At 33.6% G+C, this 23,147-nt stretch overlaps 1 protein-coding gene across 1 annotated transcript in view; it reads right to left on the minus strand.

The window, feature by feature from the left end:
* The window catches only part of LOC135195050 (kalirin-like), a 1,052,038-nt gene that overhangs the window by 653,443 nt on the left and 375,448 nt on the right, over positions 1 to 23,147 (minus strand). Inside the window, 20 exon segments of the mRNA XM_064221390.1 lie at positions 934 to 2,097; positions 2,099 to 2,501; positions 3,956 to 4,110; positions 4,591 to 4,698; positions 4,884 to 5,066; positions 5,203 to 5,364; positions 5,776 to 5,944; positions 6,312 to 6,493; positions 7,363 to 7,554; positions 7,994 to 8,116; positions 8,643 to 8,873; positions 10,791 to 10,823; positions 14,410 to 14,505; positions 18,029 to 18,160; positions 18,305 to 18,388; positions 19,611 to 19,718; positions 19,907 to 20,029; positions 21,252 to 21,374; positions 22,257 to 22,362; positions 22,655 to 22,968. Of these exon segments, the coding sequence (XP_064077460.1) occupies positions 934 to 2,097; positions 2,099 to 2,501; positions 3,956 to 4,110; positions 4,591 to 4,698; positions 4,884 to 5,066; positions 5,203 to 5,364; positions 5,776 to 5,944; positions 6,312 to 6,493; positions 7,363 to 7,554; positions 7,994 to 8,116; positions 8,643 to 8,873; positions 10,791 to 10,823; positions 14,410 to 14,505; positions 18,029 to 18,160; positions 18,305 to 18,388; positions 19,611 to 19,718; positions 19,907 to 20,029; positions 21,252 to 21,374; positions 22,257 to 22,362; positions 22,655 to 22,968 (4,191 nt within the window).

Raw genomic sequence — 23,147 nt, forward strand, 5'->3', positions numbered from 1 at the left:
TAACTTGAGCAAAAAAAACAATCAAACTTACTTATGGTTATATGATTCCATTATGTATCAGCTTTAGTGTCAGACATACATTAGGTAATGAGATATGTTAGCTACTTGATGTTGTCAAGGTATGTGCTTGGTCATACTGTATTAGTGCTTGGTCATACTGTATTAGACGGAGTGTTAGATTCTACTCTATCAAGAATATTAGAACTTCAAAAACCTCCCCAGATAAAAAATTAAACTCAAAACAAGGATGGATAAGTCCTGGGTAGATCTGAAGGAACTGCTTAAAAAATACATAAGGCACCTAAGGAACACAGCTAGTTTCTTGAAAGTAGACTTGGCCAGCTCCATAAAGTGATCTTTCCAAAATTATGCTGCTACTGTAGTTATTTATAAACACAAAACACAGATAAGAGGGTTTTAGTCTACAATATCCTAACATTATTTTGAAGGTAAAAAGAATATGAGATCAGAAAAAAACTGCCTTAGGGAGCATAAAAATTAAAGCTCACTCTGCATCATCCAGTAAACCTATCCAAGACCTCCGCTGCACAAAGAGAGCAAACTGTGAAGAGTTGAATTACCATCAACTTATGAATACATATAGATAGGGCAAGAGAGGATCTGAAGGATGCCATTGAGATGAAAAAAAAAAAAAAGTTTAGGGAAGAGGGTAGTCCACTGGAGGAGTCACAAGAAATTGGAAAATGTGCAGCTGTATCATTTCCCAGGTGTATCAACAATAATATTTCCATATTCTACGTATTATGTTTCCAAGTTCCTCATAAGCCTCATGCTGTATATGTCTAAATATGAAATCAATAAAAAAAAAAAAAAAAGTAGAAATTTCATTTAAAAAATCCTTCATCAGAGCTAAAACAAACAAAATTTAAGCAACAACAGTCACCTGTACATAACACCAAAATCTATTCTTACCTGAAAAGTGTCCTGAAGTATAACCTCTCCTAAAGAATCAGGAGGAACATCACAGCCTTCAAGCATGGAGAGGTGAAGAGCATCATTGGCTTTCTTTGGAACATTCTGCATCACCTCAAGCCCATCCTTAATTTCTCCCTGATTTTCATCTTCACAACAGGACAACAATTCTTTTAGGAGTAACTGATATTTGGTAATGCGCTGCACAGGTTTAATAAGGTATGCTGGAATTGGATGTTCAACATTGTGCTTACGCTGCACCTCCTCATAAAAAGTACCAGCATGGTTTACTAGGACACGATTAGATTCTGGTTGGGCTTTACAGTACCTAACATATACATCAAACTGTGGGGCCCAAGTCACAAAGCAATGACCAACATCCTCAGGCATACACTGATATTTTTCAATCTCCTGGAGAAATATATTTTTGTGAAATTTCAAAATATCTTCCATATTGCAAAATATAACACCGTCTTTCCCTTGAAGGCCAGCTGGAGCTGTAGGCTGACGAGTCTCATACAGGTAAGTTCTAGTACACACTTCAAGGTCTTTAACATACACTCTTTCTGTCTGCAACAATTCTCTCATGATAAGTTCTTTCTTTCTGGCAGATTTTCTCTTTTCTTCACTAATTTCTTTATTTGCTACTACTGCCACAGAAACTACACTTTGTACTTTATTTTCTAAAGAAGGATCACTATGGCGGTCTAGAGACAAAGATGCTTTACTATCTTCACTTTGAATACCAAGACGATCCTCCAATTGCATGCGATATCTGTCCATACGACCTGAAAAATTCTTATAGGCCAAATCAACTTTTGCTACCCAATCTTTGATTGAAGAGGCATGAGCATGTCCTTTTTCAACAAGAGAATCTGCTAATAACAACAACAACTTCACACGTTCTCTAGTGTCCTTTGCTGTTCCCTTAAAATCATTATGTTCCTTTAACAATTTTTCTGTTTCTTCCTTGGATTCCCCAAGATTTGTGTGTGTAGACAAGTACATCTCACCAGTTTCCATAATCCAATCAAGAGCTTGATTGGCTGACCCTTCAAACAGAACAAACTGTTGACACTGATCTAATTTCTTTTTCTTCTGTGTCCAGTGTTCTAAAACTTTGTTTTCTTGAGCCATAAGATTTTCTAAAATATCCCTAACTTTTTGCTTCAGGTCCTCTAAGGCCAACATCACCCTTTAAACTATAGTAATTCTGAGATCTATTTGCATATTTTAGGAAGGTTTCAGCAGTACGTCTAGCAAGAGTACAAGCTTTCAGGAATCCCTCTTTCTGTTCCTGATGTTTGTTTATGTGGAGAGATATAGATGAAGCCCTATCAGGTACAGGCTGACCCCCTGGACCTGTTCCTTGCTGTTGCTGATCTGATTTTTGCTGAGACTGCTGAGATTGCTGTTGTTCCCCTTGAACAGCAGTAGCACCTGGGACTGCAACCTCTTTTTGACACCAGTCTTCATCTCTGCGATAATCTCTTTCTAGGCTTTCAAGAACAGAACATACTTGCTCGGCTGTCTTGTAGAAAGTTATTGAAGCTTGAACCAGCTTGTATCTAGAAAAATGATAAAACAGTCATGGTGAACAGAAGTGCATGTAGAGTAGGAGATAATAACATTTATGTAATTAAATCTAAGTATGGATACAACAGAGAATATATAAAAAAAACACAATACAATGATGAAAATGAAATTCTACTTGTGTCAAATAATGAACTGGATTTTCACTGTAAAAAATGGGTGCAATGAATCAATAAAAACAAATAAGTATTGCAGAGCAATTTCAGTAAAAAACAAGACGACATTAAAAAAGGACAAAAAACCTTTTAGTTCAGCAGAAACCTTAAATTCCTTGTTAACTTGCTTCCCTCTGAATCAAATAACAATGACCTATAAAGCATAACTATGACAATGAGCACTGACTTATCCAAAATGTAACTAATTGGACTTCTTTATTACTTTAAATAACCTCAGAAATTTTATAAAATATACAAATATACAGTACTATTATCCCAAAAAGGTATTTATAAAGCACACTTAACAACTGGGAGCAGTTGTGATAGCAATAACTTATAAAGATGAATGAGGAAATAACTATAACTTCTTGGCTGAAGTTATTTGAAATGATACTAATCACTTTCTAAAAATACATGCCTAAATCACTCTTTTCTTGGCTGAAGTTATTTGAAATGATACTTATCATTTTCTAAAATACATGCCTAAATCACTCTATCTAATTTCTTATCTCCTTTGTTTCATTCTGTCAAATTTGATATGCCTCCATTGGCATCTGAATAAAACCCACAACTGAAGAATGACACAAAAAAGGACAGAAAATCTTGCCAGACTAAAGATAATGATGGTGAGAACAGAAATGAACATCCCACGAATTTCTTGGCCATTGAACTGGATTCCTCTAATATAGATTAAAATACAACATGCAGCATGTACAAAGTCTTGTACAATCAGGCTTACAGAGTAGTACTCCATCCTAATTTGTAGTGCTTAATGTTTATAATGTCCGTCAAATAATGTTAATATTATAGAGATTTTTTTTATAATGTTAATACTACAGAGATTTTTTTTATATCAATCAAAATTAATTTTCTATCCAATTTTTCAATAGGGCTGCATCTGAAAAGGCTGGGTTACCAACTGCATAGAACTGCCTTGGTTTCCAGAGATACAACAAAATCTTAAATATATTCATAAATCAAGTGTTTTCTACATGCACCCAATATGTATAGTTACACAAATACTCTAATGACTTTATATTGTTTTCCCAGTTAAGAATCTCACATTTTTTGCTACATCCCTCTGTACTGACGAACCCATTTTATTGGTTACGATATCTCTATCTGCTTCTGTATTGTAAATTTTAATGGGTTATCTTTCTCACTTAACCAATAGTGTGGAATTGTTAAAAAAAAATTTTATGAAGTAGTACACATAATTTCACTTAACAACCCATGGATTAGTAAGAAATTACCAACACCAGCAATAATATTACCTGTCTTCAGCACAAGTAACTAATTTCTCCCATCTCTTGGTCACATTTGACTCTATCTCCATAACTTGCTCTGGGCTATAATGTTTTCCCATCAACAATGTAGATGACTTTTGTCGAATCTGGACCACAGCAGCATGGGTTTTTTCAATAGCAACCTGACAAAGGAAAAAAAAAGGAGACTCAATTTGCATACTTACAATAATAAATGTATTAGTAAGGATTGCATGTTACAGTATACTCATACGATTCCCCAAAGGGTTTGTTTTGAAATACGATGAAACACTGAAGCAAGGTGGCTAGACTCAAGAAATTAGACAGCTCAGCAGAGAGAGACAAAAGAAAACAGATGAAAAATAAAAGTAAAAAAGAATGCACCTTAGGCTGAAAAGACAGTGCAAAGATCTTTCAATATTTACAGTGAGCAATGCTTGGCCTATAAGGGGGATAATCACCGTAAAAATATAAAGCTATGTAAGAGAAATGAAAGGCAATACGTAACAGATATCAGTTCTGAAACACACATAGAACATACTGATTTTACATTAAACAATCAAGAACATATCTGCAAACAATGGAATTGTCTTTCTTAAAAGCACATAAAAAACACTTTTGACAACAATAAAGGCATTACACACCTGAAACTGGCCATGCTCATGTGATAAAGCATTTGCTTCAGGTAGTGAGCTGGGAATGGTAAAACTAGCAGCTAAAACAGCCTCTCCATTTCTTATCCAACTGATAACCTGAAATTCAAGATTTACACAAATAATGAAATTCTGTATCATAAAAGCTTTCCTATATGATATAAACCAAGATATGACGTGTAACCTAAAGAATGTTTTCATCAAAAAAAAAAAAAAGTCAATTTATTGGTCACAGAAAATTCACTATTATTACAGTACAGTGCTTAAATTCTAATTAAAACTACCTGATTAGCTTCATTTTCAAACTGGAGAAGATGGATGCATTGCTCTAGCTTAACACGTTTCATATCTGTAAGCACCTCAATGTCCATCTGTCTCTCATGTAAACATTCAAGGAGCATTGATACTTTATTATTAGCGTCTGACTCTGCATCTGCTCGTATTTGAATCCCTGAAGTTTCTAATAACTGGAAAAAGAAGAGATAAGGATAAGCATGTTTATGTTTATGAAAGTAAATAGTTTTAATATGCTCAATATATGTAAAACAAAATACCTGAAACTATTTTGCATGAAATACTTTAAAAACAAAACTTGAAGCTAACCTGAAGAAGATCTTGACCACTCTGAAGAACTTGGTAAGTGGCATTTTGCATGTGCGAGGTTGAGTCATTATGTAAAGCTAACATCTGTTCTGCTTCAGGAATGTCACGACCAAAATCTGTGCTTTGGAGTTCCTCTGCCCATAAATCTAACTGACCAAGAAGCTGTGAAGATAATTAATATGCTTATTGTGAGTTAACAACTGAAAGATACATTATGATACTTGGAGATAGGTTATGATACATCTTTAGACTATAAGAAAGCTAACACTTTTTATTAGCCTGTATACTAACAAATCTACCAAACCTCCTCTATGAAGTTGGATATATCGAAAGGAAATTCAGTACACAAATATGACAGACAACACCGAGACATAAATGTTATCCAGAATGTTCTTTTGAAATATGAAAAATCAATCTTACTACATAAAGTATGAATTAATAAAAAACACTACACATGTAGCTGTGAATAAAATGCCAAATATACTTCTATAACTTGAAAAAACAAATGCCCCATTCAATAAAAGGACTTTTCAGAATTACATAAACTTAAAAATTAAACACCGAAAGCCTAACCTCCATTGAATCTCTTTGGAAGAGCCTTAATTGAAGTAGGAGATCAAGACGAAGCTTTCGACTGGCCCACAGGGTTTCTAGTTCATCTCTCTTTTTGACTAGTCTTTCTAAGGCCTCCTCCACACCCTCAACAGAACTGCACCCTATATCCGGGGTGACATTGGCAGACCTGGCACGACAAAAATGTTTGAATGACAGAATAATCACCAATCGTTATTTGTGTAACAAGTAGCATCAAGTGGCATATGAAAAATACTATATACAATATACTATTATCATTCAATAATTTATCAAAACAATAAAACAAAACACCTTCATGGTTAGCCAAAGATAATACTTTTTAATGCACAATATCAACTTATGTAAGTTTCTTCACGTATAACACATTTACAAATTATTTCGAAAGCTTTACTCTGAGGCCAAAAATAATTTCACACACAGCATCATCTGGTAAAACTAATTTTCACAACTGTCATCAAAAACAAATAATTTACTGCACTGCAGTATAATTTTTCATTGTAAACATGAGTACTGACCTAAGTTCATTCAGCAAACCCTCCCCTTCATGTGTAGTAGACACACATGCATCTATAGTAGAGTCTCGCTGAGATGTCATCTGAGCAACTAATCGTTCAGCTGCCTCTACCGAATCAGCAGTTTCATCGACATTCTCTTCCGCTTCAAGCTCATTAGTAAGTTCTTCTAACCAGGACAACAGCTAAGAGTTTGGGGAAAAATAATGCTGGATAAGTACATTTAAAGAAGCTTCCATAAATGCATGAAACTGTACTGCATGATCATAACTACTACAAACTTAATAAACCTTATGATATTCATAAATCCATGGAATTAAGAATGAAACTGTACTGCATGATCATAACTACTACAAACTTAATAAACCTTATGATATTCATAAATCCATGGAATTAAGAATGTCTCCTTTCATACAATTTCTTGCAAACCACATATACACATGGACTGATGTTTCTTACCAACTTCTGTTTTTCCTCTTATAAATACTTTCAAACTCTTTTACTAGTTTCTCCCAGCTTCTCTTCAGTACTCCAATCAGTATTTTATCATCATATGGATATTGAACCACCATACAGATATGACAAACTCTTATAAAAAACAACCTTCTTTTTTATACCAAATCAGCTGCTTTTTCCCCTCAACATATTCTAACATATGATTTAATAAAACTTTTAGTTACATCATATTATTTGGAAGCTTGATTTTCAAGTCAATGGCCCCTATGGGTTTGTTCCATATGAATAAGGTTCATCTTCTGAATAATAATAAATACAATAATAATAACGCACACACATAAATGCTTCAAGACATAAATACAAGTCATACACATGGCATACTATCAGACTTGAATACAAAAAACAATTCATGATATTACACTCCAATTTCTTTAATATGAAACTACTGAACTGCATATCTGGAATCTAAACATGTTAGCATTGCCAAATTAATTATGTTCTTTGAAAATACCCAACAAACCAGGAAATCAATACGTAATGCAATTCATTGCAGAAATACAGAAAACATTAAAATATAATTAAAAACTTAGTTGCTTACCTCCTTTTCATGTGTATAAAATAAGACAGCCATATTTAGGAGTCGGTGTCTCTGTTGTACTCTTGTTGCAAAACTTGTGATATGTGAATCTAACCTTTGAGCCACTCCATAGATTTCTTCAGGATTGCATTCACCAGTATGAGCAAGCTCTTCGGCAGCTTGTAAGAGCTTTTCTGCATTAGTGTATGTATTCTGCAATGGAAGTTATTTATTGATAATAATTTTTAGAAAACTTTTAAAATGTAAAGATATAAAGAACTTTTAAATATTCATACCTTGGAAAAAGTTTAGACATGAAGAGTTCACATAATACAGTTATAATATTACAACCCAACAGTACAAGAGCTCATGAATCTCCTGCATTATCTTTTAAACTTACAAAATGGTATTTACAAACTGAAAGACTGTATGCTAAGTTTTTAAAGACACAGTATACATATGTTAACCACTATAGTCACACATCTGAAGTAGAGATTAGTGATAAAAATTATTAATTACAAATTATTTAATGTACAGGACAAAGCCAAGTGTCATGTGCAAATGCAATATACATGTAAAACTGGAAGAATGGCAATCAGGGTAAAAAGGTTCCCAGCTTAAAACTATGCATATAATGCAAATATCAGCATACCTGGGCCACATTTTCAAAGTGTTCGTGACTTTTCTGGTACATTCGAGCTTTAGCAAGGTTACGACCAATGCCAGGATTCTTACGAAGAAACACCTCACCATGGGTTTGCAGCCAATCTAGCACCTGGTTTAATAAGGAAAACAGTTAAGAAATGTATTTAAAGGAACTACAAAATGAATGTGTGAATTCACCCATCTTTAAAGATATGTGTAGACCTTATCATGGTGAAGAGCATGAAACAAGCGGTGGTAAACGACTCAAATAAAAAATGTTAACTCAACAAAGACCAAATCATAATGAAAACTTTTTCAGTATGAAAAGAAAAAAGATCATTTTCAAACATTTTGTCCCCGGACTGATAAAATTATCCATAGCAATACCTTTAACAAGGTCAGCACTTGAAGAAAACATTATGTAGTTCAATAACTCTTTGCTCAATAATTATAAAAATAAAAACAAATTTTTCTGAACTTCGTTCTTTTTGTTACCATAAAAATAAACACCATCACCTTCTACAAATTACAAACAGTTTTAGGCTCCAAAAAATACATTCCGAACTTTATAAAAATGAAAAATTTTATAGGCATCCAGAGAGAGTTAAAATTTATATTAAAAGTTAAATACAACTTATACACATGGGAAAAATTACCTGTTTGACATCTTCCTGGAACAGCCTGAGAGCTAATCTTTGGTGTAACTTGAGCTTCTTGTCAGACCATCTCTGCTCAACTGCTCTGTGGTGAGCAAGAATTTCATGAATGACAGCTAAGACATGACTAGCACCTTCTGAATAATCAGCAGCGGGATTGCCACTAGCACCTGGTCCACGTTGCTGCTGGTGAGGACCACCACGATAAACAACCTTACCATCAGGAGTAACCTGGAAAATCCAAACAACGTTAAACTCAAGGAAAGAGTTTGCAAGCCTAAATGCAGCAAAATAGTCTTCATTAACTATATGAGGTGCCTTGCATTTCTAACCAAACTCAACATTCATCAGTTAAAATGAATCTCACATGCACATGAGTGCCTCTTTAAAAGTGTTTCTGAAATTATAGTATTGCCACTATAAGAATCTTTAGGAAATGGCACATAGTTTTAAAAGCTTTTTACACAAGTGATCTATAAATGAAAATACAGTCCAGTATGTGAAAGCTTTATGAAAAACCCTCCAGTACTTATGTCATTACCTACCTTAACCAAATTCAGTTCTGAATGCTGTCTTTACACATAACTATTTACTACATACAGTCAACCCTTGACTTACACTGGATTCAACTGCATGGGCTTGAAATCATGCCAATGGCAAATATGATTAAACTTGAATTTTTCAAATGTGTGGAACACTACACAAAATCTATAGCAAAGTGGTGTGAAAGCATTTCCTGCAGATTGAAGCATCAATAGTCCCAATTTATATGCAGCGCTTTCAATTCAGAAGTTGAATGTGTGTGTGAGAGAGAGAGAGAGAGAGAGAGAGAGAGAGAGAGAGAGAGAGAGAGAGAGAGAGAGAGAGAGAGAGAGAGAGAGAGAGAGAGAGAATTTTTATTTCCTCATTTAATTAACATTCCATTTTGCATGTAATTCCATGTCATAGATTTTATCAGTTCATTAATGAAGGAAAACTGCACATCATGAATAAAAAGGCCACTGTAATTTACTGCTGCCAATAAGTTTTACATAACACACATTGGTAACATCAGTGATAAATATATGAACTCTTTTTCATAATACTTCTCAAACAAGTCAGTTAGATATTGAAAGTTATTATTATTAAGTAGTTTAAAATGTCCACTAAGCTCACTCATTTAACTCTCACAGGGCTTGCCTAGGTATCACATGTAATCTACATATGATTTATATTGTTTGTACTGCACACAGGGGGTTAATTATGTATGCCAATACCCTAAATTGCACACTACATATGGATATTAAAAAATAAACAGCTTTTGGTGTATGCAAAGCATTCATGAAACCAATCCCCAGTAGAAGTCAAGAGCTGACTGTAAATTATATCAAGAGAATGATTAATATTTTACTATATGTTCTGTGGTTGATTTCTACATTGTATCAGCTGTAAAATGCTATGGTGTACGTAATAAAGTATTTATATAGTTAAATTATATGTTACAAAAGACAAAGCAAATGAATGTTCATGCTATAAACCCATTTATGTGTCAAGACTAGACGATGTACTTATTTCTGAGCTACAAACTAAACTATCAGAACACTTTAGGTAATCAGCAATGATTTTTCTATTTTCACAAACAAAATCAATGCAGATCCTGTTAACATAGTTCCCAATAATCTAAGCCAAAATCAATGCAAGTTCTTATAACAGAAGCCCCATTATTCTAAAAAGTGTAAAATCCTATGAAGTACATGTATACTAATTTTCAAACTAAATATGTTTAGGTTGAAAAACTCATATGCTAGAAAAAGACTACACTATAAAGCACTAACATTTCTCAAGTGTTTTTTTTAATAGTGAGATTTCCAGAATACCATATTTCCAATTTAAATAAATGCCCATCTTTCCAAAATCAGAACTGATCAATGTTATTAGAATTTCATTACTCATATTATGGTGATAATCTTCACAACAAAAAAAGACCAGATGCTGTGCAAGACCACAAAATCTCTGCAAAAATGCAATAAGAATACAACAAATGCAAGTAATAAAAAGTGCATTTCAACAATTAAGTCTTTAATCCCCTCATTTCATGCAAAATCATAACATCAACTCAGGTATAAGAAAAATAAGGTCAAAATAAAAGAAACAAAAAAGGAAACTTACAGAGTAGGCCGATGGCTTTCCTCGGGGCTTCTTCTTCATTGTGAAAAAATAGAATAATAAGCATGAGCAAAAATGTATTGGCTGTTTATACAACATCCGTCGTATATAACGTTTGCACAAACTACGTATGGCAAGTAACTAAACATCATAAAGTAACTTGTACATTATACAATTATCAAAAGCTATTCTTACTGCAGCAAAGATAAGAATCACTACCACTGAAAAAATAACATTAAATCAAATGAAGCATACTGTATCAAAATATGTTCAATCATGCATCTGAGATTATGTAGTTGAAATTTCATGTAATTTATCATTTGACATGTATTTGCCAATGCATTTAAACAAAACACTGATATGGTATCATAATGCAAACATTAAAACTGTGAAGTTGGATACACTGAAATGCTTTTCTATCAGTCAACACTTGGATTACATGAATAGAAATATTCCATAAAAAATATTTTGGCAGAGCAACAATGTACTGGTACCATAAAAATTCCTTTCAAATTCCAGATCTACTGGCATACGGAACTTGACAAAATCACAGTGAAAGTAGATGAAATAATTCAAACAACACAGAGGAAAAAAGGGTTTTTCTTAATAATCTAACAGGAAATAAGTTCATTACTATTTATCGTTATTATTTTTGGACAATGTAATAAATCTTTTGTAAAATTATAAAACATTTACCTCAGAGCAAAAATGGCTACAATTCCTTAGATGTGTCAACCTGTACTTGTTAGTGCTAGACACAAAATCTAATTTTTCCTTAAACTGAAATTATTTCACAAAACCAACTACTCATATACAGCCCACATTTGTGGTCTTTTAATGTCCAAGATACTGCAGTCTTTTCTCCTATAAATAGAAGAGTGGTGGCAGTTCCATCCATATTCCACCTGGAACCAAGATGTATACAGCACTTAACCTGCCTTACTTTTAGTGGTAGTCCAGAAAGAAGCTGCAACAGATCAGCAGGGCTGTGGGGAAAGAGCTTCGTATGTGAGCACTGAGTTTGTATGGGGAAAAAAGAAAAAAATTCTCTTCCAATAATGAGTTTTTCATCCCTAACCCATTACTCATATGAGCAAGAATCGGTATTTAAGAGGGAAAGATGAAGCTGCTGAAACCCAAGAGAAGTGTGAAGATGGAAGAGTCTTTGAAAGAAATAATCAAATGTTTGCATAAGTGCATGTGTCATTTGACCAAGGAAAAGACAACACCATATACAGGCAGTCCCTGGTTATCGTCGATCAAGTATTGTGGGGCTTGTCTAGCGTCATAAAATAAAATCAGCAATTTATGGCACCATAATAGGCCGAGTTCCGGTTATTGGCGCCATAAGGGTTCTTATGGCATGCCATAAGGATGCTTATGGCACCATAAGGCTGCTTATAGCGTGCCAAAAGGGTGCTTATGACACCAATAACTGGTTATCAGCGCCATAAATCACCGAGTTTGTTAAGTCTATATCTCTAACTGGGATGATGTAGATATGATTCCTGCAAGTCTTCCCCTGAAGGGATTACTTTGCCCTGCAGTTGCTACTTTCAAAATTTAGGGATATATAACTATTGATAAATGAATATCATGCCTAGGACAAAGATTAACAAAAGATGACTGGCACCTCCAGGCTGTGAATATTTAAAATGGCTCTGATATCAAGTGTATGTAAAAAAACTAAAGATGACTCTAGTTTCACAGACTAAAGCCTTTACAAGTATCTTCACCATGTTATATGTTACCACTGGTTCTTAAATTACTGGTCTGGACAAGTGGGATATCATCTTCCTATAAGTCTGCTTCCAGAATTAGCCTATGAAGAAAAGGATTCTAAATGAATTGCCACTGGATTCCCAGGTCCTCCTCAGATAATGGTAAATTGCTCTTACCAAGCAAAGAAGATCCTCCTCAACTTTGCTGAAAGATGCACGAGAAGCAATAGTGATGAGTAATCTGAAACAGGCCTATGTACCTTTAATTTGTCTTTGCTATGAGGTAAGGCCAAAATGACAATCCTATTCAAGTTCAGACATTAGCATGTGTAAATGACTCATACTAACTAGTCATAAGAGCCTTAAAGCCAAAAGAAAGGATATCTTAAATGTGAAATCCAGCAGGACTGTGTTCTAACGTGAAGGCATAATCCTTAGGAACCAAGAACACAAAGCATACCCCTTTCTTGTCAGAATGATCAATGGCCAAGGTTTCCATCCCAAAAAGGGTTTGTTAAAAAAAATCTATTCAGTAGGCAGAAGTTGATATTTAGCCACCATTCTCCCATCATCTTGAGAAATAGGTGACATTAAAACTGACACGTTCCAACACCTGTAAAGACCTGCTTCTCCACCTTTAAATTTCCTTCATCGTCCAAGGTCTAAAACTGTCCTAAAGATCAATAAGGAAAGGAGAAGGAATCTGAAACCAGATTAGACACTATCTCAATACCAGACAAAGGATGATGTACAAGTACAGCAATCCTACATATGGTAAAAACATAAGCAACAACAGGTCTGGAGGAAAGAAATAGTCAGTTTTGTAATTTACTTTACTGGAAGCTTTGCCATCCATTCACAGCTTCATTTTCAATTCAATATCTCAGGTAGAATTGGTTATATATGAATATAAAATCCAAGCTGGATGGGTCACTGTGGGCTGGGTTGGTCTTCAGCTTCTGCTACCTCTGTCTCGCAGATATAAAAGACTGTGTACCAAGTAGCTGGCTACCTTGAGCACTGAAACCAGTAAAGATATCTGACCTATTTTGGTGTGAAAATGAATAATTCATCACCTACTTAGACAATCAAGTGAAAACAGTAATGAAATAGAGATAAATGGCAAGGATAAGTACAGCTGAGGGAAATATTTTTAAGTTAACAAACTTTCCTGCAGTAGAAACAGCTATTAACTAAACTGCAGACACAAAAGGTGAGTCAAATGAGTGCTATTAACTACTGCATCAAGATGGCATTGCATGGAACTATTACTGCTCTTGTGTCTGTAATACAAAAAGACTGCCTGGGACATTCACAGGATCACAAATGTGGGCTTATACATGAGATACGGGTTTGTATTTGAACAAATTTTATTTAGTGTACGACTAACCTAATCTAAATCCAAGAACTTAAGTGCATTTGGGCTGTCATATACAAAGTTACAAAATTTCATAAATTACTGAAGAAATTAAATATAATATACATATGAGCAAGTGATATGATACACAGCCTATAGTCTACAATCCCAAAGGACACGGACTACCTCCCAAAATATGATGGTGTATCAGCAACACTAAAACATTTCTGAGCAGTGATTCAAACTCAAAACTAATAAAACTAATAAATATCTCAGACTTGAAGCTAAATATATCAACAAAAGAAAGCAAACAAAATCATTTCAAAGCTTAGGTATTTGGAGGTAACAATATATAATGAGCTTTTCCATCCAGAAGCTAAGGCTCATAACAAACAAAAGAACAAAATACCCTTTTTAACTCTTTATTGTAATCTTTACCATCAAAGCAAATCTAAAGTATTAAAAAAATCACAGCTACCAATTTCATGCCTAGACCCCACTGAAATATTGCAAATCCCATGCAAGAAGGCATCCCTCTGCTTACGTGCTTGCCGCGCATCTGTCCATCACGCCGCAGTTGGCTACATATCTGAACCAGATGATCAAGTTGGTAGAGGAGCTTCTTACTGGTACTGTGAACCTGTAACCATCACCAACCACCACCATTAATCTCAATGACACAGCACAAATCCATGTCCAAATATTTATGAAAATCATGTCCAATTAAATGTGAAATGCCTAATAACAGTGTAAGCAATAACATGTGAAGGATAAACAGAATACAGTTCCTCCAAAATTATCACATTATAGTGTTTCCAAAAATATCAAAAGAAAAATGGGCAATAACTACAAAGAATAAAATCCATAAATCTCTGAAACCTACATAAAATATCGTAAGGGTCCTACTTCTAAAATAATTTTTTTATTGCACCAGTAGCATTTTATGCCAGACACAAAAACTACATATACTGTTACTGCCAACACCATCGGTAACAGAGAATTATTTATATTGCTATATATATCTATGTCCTACCTGTGAAATTTCAATCACTCAAGGAGCCTGACGAGAGTAGACTAACTGAATCTGTTACCTTGGCAATGTCACTTCATGATTTATTTTTGTAGCATAGTGAAGATTACACAAGACATTTAAATCACTGTTACTTTTTAATTGAAAGTTGTGATGAACTATTTATAAAACAAGATGAGAATAACCCTTAAACTAATTAATACAGTATATGCTTTTTCATACATTTTTCCCTGATATCTACTAGTCTCAAAGTGGTCCTGTTGAAGGGAAGATGTAAGACATCATCATCTAAACTCAAATGTACACTGAAAAGTTAAACTTATAAAGAATCCATGAGAAAACCAAATACTGACAATGTAGAAGGTATAACACATGTAACTGGACATTTTAAAATGTACTTTAATACCAAATTCAAAATGCATTTCCAAGGAGAAAAATACTTTTGAAGTTGTACCTTGATCATGCTTTTTGAGTATATCTGTAGAGAATGTACCTGTCCTCTATTCATCAGACAAAAGTTAGTTGTAAAAGCACCATCACCATAAATTCTGTAATTCAAATGTTTTCATGCCAGTAGAATAAAAAATTTCTTCTGCCACTTCATTCCCTAGACTTTCATGAAAACCAGTAGAGGAACTTGATCATCACATTCAACATTACCTGAGGTTGAAGTTTAAAAGTTTACAAAGAAGTTTATGGATCATACACACTCAAGTTACCACTGCCAATTTTATGTAAAATACATACTGTAAATGACATGTATATCAGTTATGAGAGCATTTAAATTAATATTTATTTACCTCACCAGTAACCTGTCGATGCATAAGAACAAATCACAAGCCATGATGAAAATTTATTAAAAAAAACTGTATATTATCATCTAGAAATAGTTATACCTTGCAGATAGGGTAAAATGACTAATAGTGAAACATAAGAATCTAAATTAATTTCATCAAAGCAAATGACAGGTTCATTTTTTTCACCTAAGCACAATAGCCAATGCCCAAACTGACCCCTCCAATACATGCCAAATTGTGCACAAACTAATAATTTGCTCCCTACTGGAAACAACTCAGCTGATGCATGAACATTCCTGACAAGACTGTTGAGACCACTTTGCAACGCCTGGTAAGATGTAGCAAGCTGAAAGTGAAAACCCACTATCAGCTCCATAACTGAGAAGTAGAAATATGAACTCCAAATGGAAACTATCAAACTCCTTTGACATCTTGGTCCTATAAATTTAAGCTTCCAACCACAAAATAAACCAACTGTTACTGTATGCAATCATAATCTTTACCTTATGTATGCTGTGCATAAAAGCTACATAAATATGCCAAACACACAAATGTGACTATCGCTTGCATTGTTAATCAGAGCTACAAATTCTTGAGAATTTTACTAGATAATAAGCTTTCCTATACATTACTGCATAGAACAATAAAACGCTTCATGACAGTTGACCTCAAACTCTTAAAATACCTGATTTGATACTGACTATAAACCATTTTAGCCTAAAAGAGAACTCAATCATTCAGAGAGTTAAAAAGAAAGAGTGTTTTTCAAGATTTTTTATATAATAGTAGACAGTTCCTGACCATCCTCAGCTGATTTGCAGTGAGGATGAAGATTTTTGGTTGTATTATGCTGTTTAACATCTCACAGCTTCAATGACTTCACCAAGGTATCATTATAGACTTGCAGGTCATAACAAATTAGTACATATTCGCGGTGATTATAACAGCAATTAATGCAGACCCTCATAATGAAACCATGGACCTGCAAAAATCATTCAAAACTGCTGATGCAGTAACTTCAACCATCTTAGGTAATAGTATATGATATAATAATAACAATAATAATAATAATCACCATCATCATCATTATCTTCTAAGGAACAATTGCAGAAATTAAAGACAGAAAAGAATACATGCCTAGAAAAACTTGTGGAAGTTAGAGACTGAAAGGGAAGCAAATAAAACAATCTGAGAAGACGAAATGTGGAAAATCATACTGCATAACACGTGGTTTTGACAAATGAAAAGTGGGAAAACCTCATCAAGTCATCTACACAAGAAGATGGTGAGGAAGAAGACACTGAAGACAGGCCAGTAAAGTGGACAATTTAAACACTATGTTTAATGTTTGGGCAGAAAAACTTATATTCCTGGCAATTACCATGAATGTCAACCTGACAACTACCCAAAGCTTCATTATCCTCAATTGGATCTCCTCAATCTTCTTAAACTCGGATATTATTATCCTACTGTATTCTTTCAACACACTCATTCTGTTAAACCCAAGCTGAAATTATACTTGGTATCACTTTTATGTCTTACCCTTGAAACTATAAAGAATGAAAGTTAAGGCATTAGTTTACACTAGTCCGAAGACTAACTCTTACCGTATATTTGATAAAGACAAAGAATAACCTAGAGATATGAAAATGATGGTCCAAATCCATCAAAAAATTTTATTCCTTGTGGATGTGTCAATCAATGAAGAAACTAGTGTTCAAGTCCTACCTTTGCAAGACCTACATATCATGATTATATATAGAAATATCTCCATGATTATATACAGAAATATCTACTATCTCAGTAGTATTTTTTACCTTTTATTTTGTACATCTGGTCATACTACATGCACCTTTCCATAAGTTTACAAAAATGCCAATAATCACTGTATCCTTCCCTCATCTATTAGTAGTATGATCACATTTTGAGTTTTCTATTTTTCTACTTAAGGGCTAGAATCGAAAATACTATCACCACATCAAGATATACCACATTTTCTCACTTCCTGTTATGTAACCAAAGTTTGTTGTACATTAAATTTTTCCTAAAATTCGAATGACAGATGAAATGCAGGGAATAAAACTACAACTTCAATAATTAATTAAAATAAAACAGATTCACCCACAAGGGAAACATAAAGGCTGGTGACACCTTAACCTGTGTTAAGAACTAGTTCCACTATTAATTTCATTACTAACTTGTTACTAGGCAGAAAACATTTCATTGGAAAGTGTTAAAATCATGAATAAATTCTTACTCAATAATTTTCAGTACCATACTCAATATTGGACAGCAATTCATATCATAAAGTGTCTACATCTGACCAGTGCACATACCTCTGTGTATGCCTGACACATGGTTTCATACAATGACTGGTGATTATGGATGGATGATTCTAGGGTTAAGATGTCGGAAGGTAAAGCTGTAATTTTGCAGTTCTCAACCCAAGTTGGCACACTATCAATGTACTGAAAAGTGAAAGAAAAAATAATGCTAAATTGGCTTGAAAATCATATGATACATAAAATTTCAAATCCCTACTACAGTTCAGATTTTTTAATATACTAGTGTTATACTAGAGTACTGTGAATAGAATTTCAATATTTCCTCACCTGTTCTGCTTTCTGGTGAAACATTACTGACAACGCTAGAACAGATGACCTTTCATCCAATCCTGCTGCAAATTCTTTCCAGACCTGTAAAAAAAATATTTATTGAAAGGATATAATTGGGAATACGTATTGAGACTATGAAAATAAATATGACTGATAAGAAACAAAAATGTTACCAAAAGTAGAAAACAACAATTTTATATGTCAAAATTAAAGAAGTTCATTAAACTGCTAACATATGGATGAGAAAGAATGATGAGTCAATGCAAATTATACAGCACAGGAAAAATGAACAATTCCAATCTTATTATCATAACAGTCTACATTCACACTTAATCACAAGCAGACTCAATGACCAGGGGTTTTTATGTAGTCTGTAACATCTACAATTGTAATAACATCATTTTATACAAAATTTAAGTGTAAATTTTTCACACAAGCATTAACAGTGAAAGAAAAAAATTCTAATTTCCCCAACTTCCATCCTATGAATAACTAATTTAGAAGCTTAAAAGGGTATGGCAGTCATTTATGGAAATTTAAAATTAAGTATTTCCTACAGAAGTTAGGAATGCGATCTAATTGCAATATTTCCATATTTTCATACAAAATTCATTATAAAAAAATTATATTAAATATATCTAATAGCAGTCAAACTGCTGTACAAGATATACACAAAGCTACTGTACTTAAAATAGTGCAGGAATACAGTGATTCTAACTTCTGGAAGGGAATCATTGGCCTCATGAACAGCAATATATAGATAAATTTCACTATTACCACCATATCACATATCAGTCAGGAAAGGAGTAGGGATGAAAGCTTATATATATACATATAGGGGTTTTTCTCAGAAGACAACAGGTTCTGCTCATAATCTGGGAAATATATTGATTTTTAATATACTTTGTAAGGAAGTGACAACTTTAAAGGCTGACACATGGCCAATGCTCCACATCTCTATCCACAAAAGCTTTTGAGCAACAGGTGACATGCCAATGTTCACCCAGAGCTCAAGCTCTTACATGTCATTCTACTACCCCATGGTTTACAGCAATTAAGAAACAACTGCGAAATAACAAATTTTGACGGCAGCAATTGTTGGAAGGATAACACATGACAGGGGTAAAGAAAGAAATTCCAGTGAGCTGACTTAACCCCCAAAAAAAATGTAGATGCTGTACATCATACCAATACGAAATTACTAATGACAAATACACGCATCATACCAAGAAGAAATTAATGACAAATACACACACATATATATAAGTGCAACCTTCTATATACCATATTTCAATTATCTTACCTGATCTAACTTGGAAGCAACATTCCCAATGTGCTGGGCTGCATAATGACCACTCTCCATTAACCTTGATGCAACGCTAAGTATTCGGTTTATATTCATGTACACTTTCTGTTATGGAGAGAGGGTGTCAGTAATCAGTGATAATAACAACACCACTCATTTGAGCACAATCAAAAAATAAAAATTTCATTTGCACATTATAATACTTTAAAAGGAATGGCAATTAAAAAAAAACTTCTACAATAAAAAAATATGACTTTCTGACAACAAGTACAAGATGGCAAATAAAAACTCACCTGACAGGCAACTGTAAACTGAGAATGGGCCTCTTGGAGGTCTTTAGAAATTTGGTATGAATGACCTATTTCAACATAATTGACTAGGAACTCTTCACGATTATGATACACCCAATCAAACATCTGCAACAAGATAATAAGAATAAATTATCATCATGTGGAACTCAACAACAAAGATCAAACACTGTGTACTTAGCATTACAAATTTCCAAAGGTTACATCCCTAAATTGTTCATTAAGGAAATCTGCACACTGAAATATAAAAATATTGATTAAATAAAGCAATAAAAACAGTACAATTTAATTACTCCTCTAAATATTTAACAACTGAAAGAGACTTGTGTACCAGCTACTCTTTATCTTAATATACTGGTGAGAAGTACACAGTAGTAGCAAAAATTAGTAACTCAGTACACTAGCTTTCTGTTGAAATTTCTCTATAATCATCCTAATCTAATCATTCACAGTTGCTGCAAAATTTCTGTTTTCACCAATTAGAGTCATGCTTGAGAAATGGCATAATACAGTTTCTATTTTTGAATAATTTATATATACGCAATTGCCTTCCATGCCCCTGTAAGTTAAAAACACAATATGAACTTTCAGAACCAGTGATAACACTTAAACTTTCACTGACTACGTAAAAGCGATAGCAAATGATTATTCGAACTAAAAAATGAATGAAAATATTCTGTAAAATAATGACCTATGCTCTAGCTCAGTATAGTTGTAAGTAAATGTGGAACAGTACTGCTTTGAGAGCATTAAAACTTTATAGGCATTATAATAATTCACCTATGAATTTAACTAAGGTCATTTCCATAAACCGTTTACCTAACATCTGCTGTCCCAAGTACAATAAGGTAGAATAGGGTAAATCAAACTTAAATAGATTAAACAACTCCTTTGTGTGTCCATAAACATACTTCAATGATGTTATCTTTACACAGAGCTCAGTATGAATTCAGGAGATAGCTTAGGCTGTTAAGCTTAAGTGCTTGAAGGCAAATTTAACAATTTTTGCTTTAGATCTTTTTCTGCACGATTTCAATAACCCTACAGAAAAGTAGTATGGCCTGAACACTAAGATTTAGAAGAAAGATGTAGCTAGATCCCTTATTTTGTGGCTTAGTTAGGTCAATTCACCAATATCTCCGGGTGTGAGATGCAAAGCAATAACTTTACAGGCAGTGCCAATATCACTGTCACTTGTTGTTGTTTATATGCTGTGAGAGAGAGAGAGAGAGAGAGAGAGAGAGAGAGAGAGAGAGAGAGAGAGAGAGAGAGAGAGAGAGAGAGAGAGAGAGAAGAGATAGATACTATCAAATCCATATATACTTCATACCTTTTCAACATCTTGCTCAAAAAGTCTGAGTTGGAAGCACTGGTCTAGCCTCATTTTTTTATGCTGCCACAACTGCTGCACATGCTGCTGAGCCTGGTGTACACTGTCCATTAAACTTAAAATCTGTAGAGATGAAATTCATTAGTTTAACAACAAAATAAAAAAAATGCACTAAATATTACATCAAAAGTTAAAATCTTGATAACAACTTCTACTTTAACAGCCAGTTTAAATTCTGGCCGTTGTTCTTGAATGTATAATTCAATAATCGAAAGTTCCTGATATAAACATACCCTTACATGTATTAATTATAACATACAAATGTTGGAAATTAAAAAGAACAGATGAGAGCAGAAGGAAATTATTTAATGTACAATCTCAACAGGGAAATTTAATAATACATCTGTTCTTTTGAGGAAAAATCCATTTTATGCAATACAAGTTAATAACCAATCATTCATTTTTCAACAAAAATTATTCTATTTCACAAAAACAAACATGAAGATTGTGGTACTCTCTTTAAACAATGCTTCTGCTTAAGAAGGGAAATTGTACGTTGATAAGAGATCCCAAAACAAAGGCCACAAATAAAAATTACAAAAACTCTAATAAAAAACAATGAATGAACAACCATGCTCCAGTTCATATAATGGGAATAATCGGCCTTTACCCCCAATTAAGAGTAAATAAAAAAATTATATCGTAATGTATTTAAAAAAAAAACAACTACCATACAATAATTATTTAAAAGTGGGCCAACCTTGTTAAAGACAGTTCCAGTTCAACACTAGTTAAGAAACATACAAGATTCCTAAAATTACATAAAAAACATTTGAGTAAAAGATTTCATACAACTGTTCCTAACTGAACTGGATAAAGTAATCCAAAAGAAGAAGAATAACAAAAATTTCACAACGCCTAGCTTACTTCCATAAAAGATAGACACCATGAACTAACATAAAAATCTAAAACTCTCATCAACAATAAAATGAAATCTTTTCTCACCTGAGGAATACTGTTCTGAAAATCAGGGTTATTAAGTATGAGACTTGAAGCACTATCACGACCCGAGTACCCAGAATCATAACCATTACCTTCATCACAGTTTAATCTGGAAGAAAAATAGTCGTCATTTTCTATCATTAATCCAGTGGCAAATCATATCAGAAGCACAAGAATATACAGTAATAGGGAGTTTTAATGCAGCATATTACATAAGGGTATAAATCAATTACCGTATATATAAGTGTAATCATATTCTCAGTATAGTATAAACTGAGATATACTATATGATATTAGTTCTAAAAGATAAAGATTCCAGATTTTGGAGCATTTAGAAATAAGAATGAATTAATCACTTAACAAAAAATGTATATATAATCAAACATCACTGCATATCCGACCTTTGTAACAGTCTTTGGCCCATAACGTCCAAGTCGTGTATAAGGCTTCCAGACACCTTAGAATGCATTTCTTTGTGTCTCTCGATGGCTCTCTTTGCACCACTGACATCATCCGCAAAATCAGTCTGTTGCAATTCGTCCCGGACATCCTCCAGCTGATCGAGGAGCTCATTAGCCTGCCAAGTGAATTCCTCCACAGCCAGGCGTAACTCGATCCAGGTATTGTGATCGTACGCCAGTGACCCATCAAAATCATTTGTTAATTGACTAGGATCGATCGTCTTGGCTAGGTTCTCCAAGCTTATCAAGTTGGTCTGAAATAAAAATTAAATTATGCCCAAAACCAGTTACGTATACCATAAACCTTGTTAACCAAATAACTGTGAATGCTACAGATTAAATTAGTGAACAAAATATATTGAAAGTAAACTTTTAATCTGTTTTAAAGTTATTTCTAATAAACTACAAAATTTTAAATAAACAGATGATTTTG

This window comes from Macrobrachium nipponense, chromosome 20 (genome assembly GCF_015104395.2).
Source record: "Macrobrachium nipponense isolate FS-2020 chromosome 20, ASM1510439v2, whole genome shotgun sequence".
NCBI lineage: Eukaryota > Metazoa > Arthropoda > Malacostraca > Decapoda > Palaemonidae > Macrobrachium > Macrobrachium nipponense.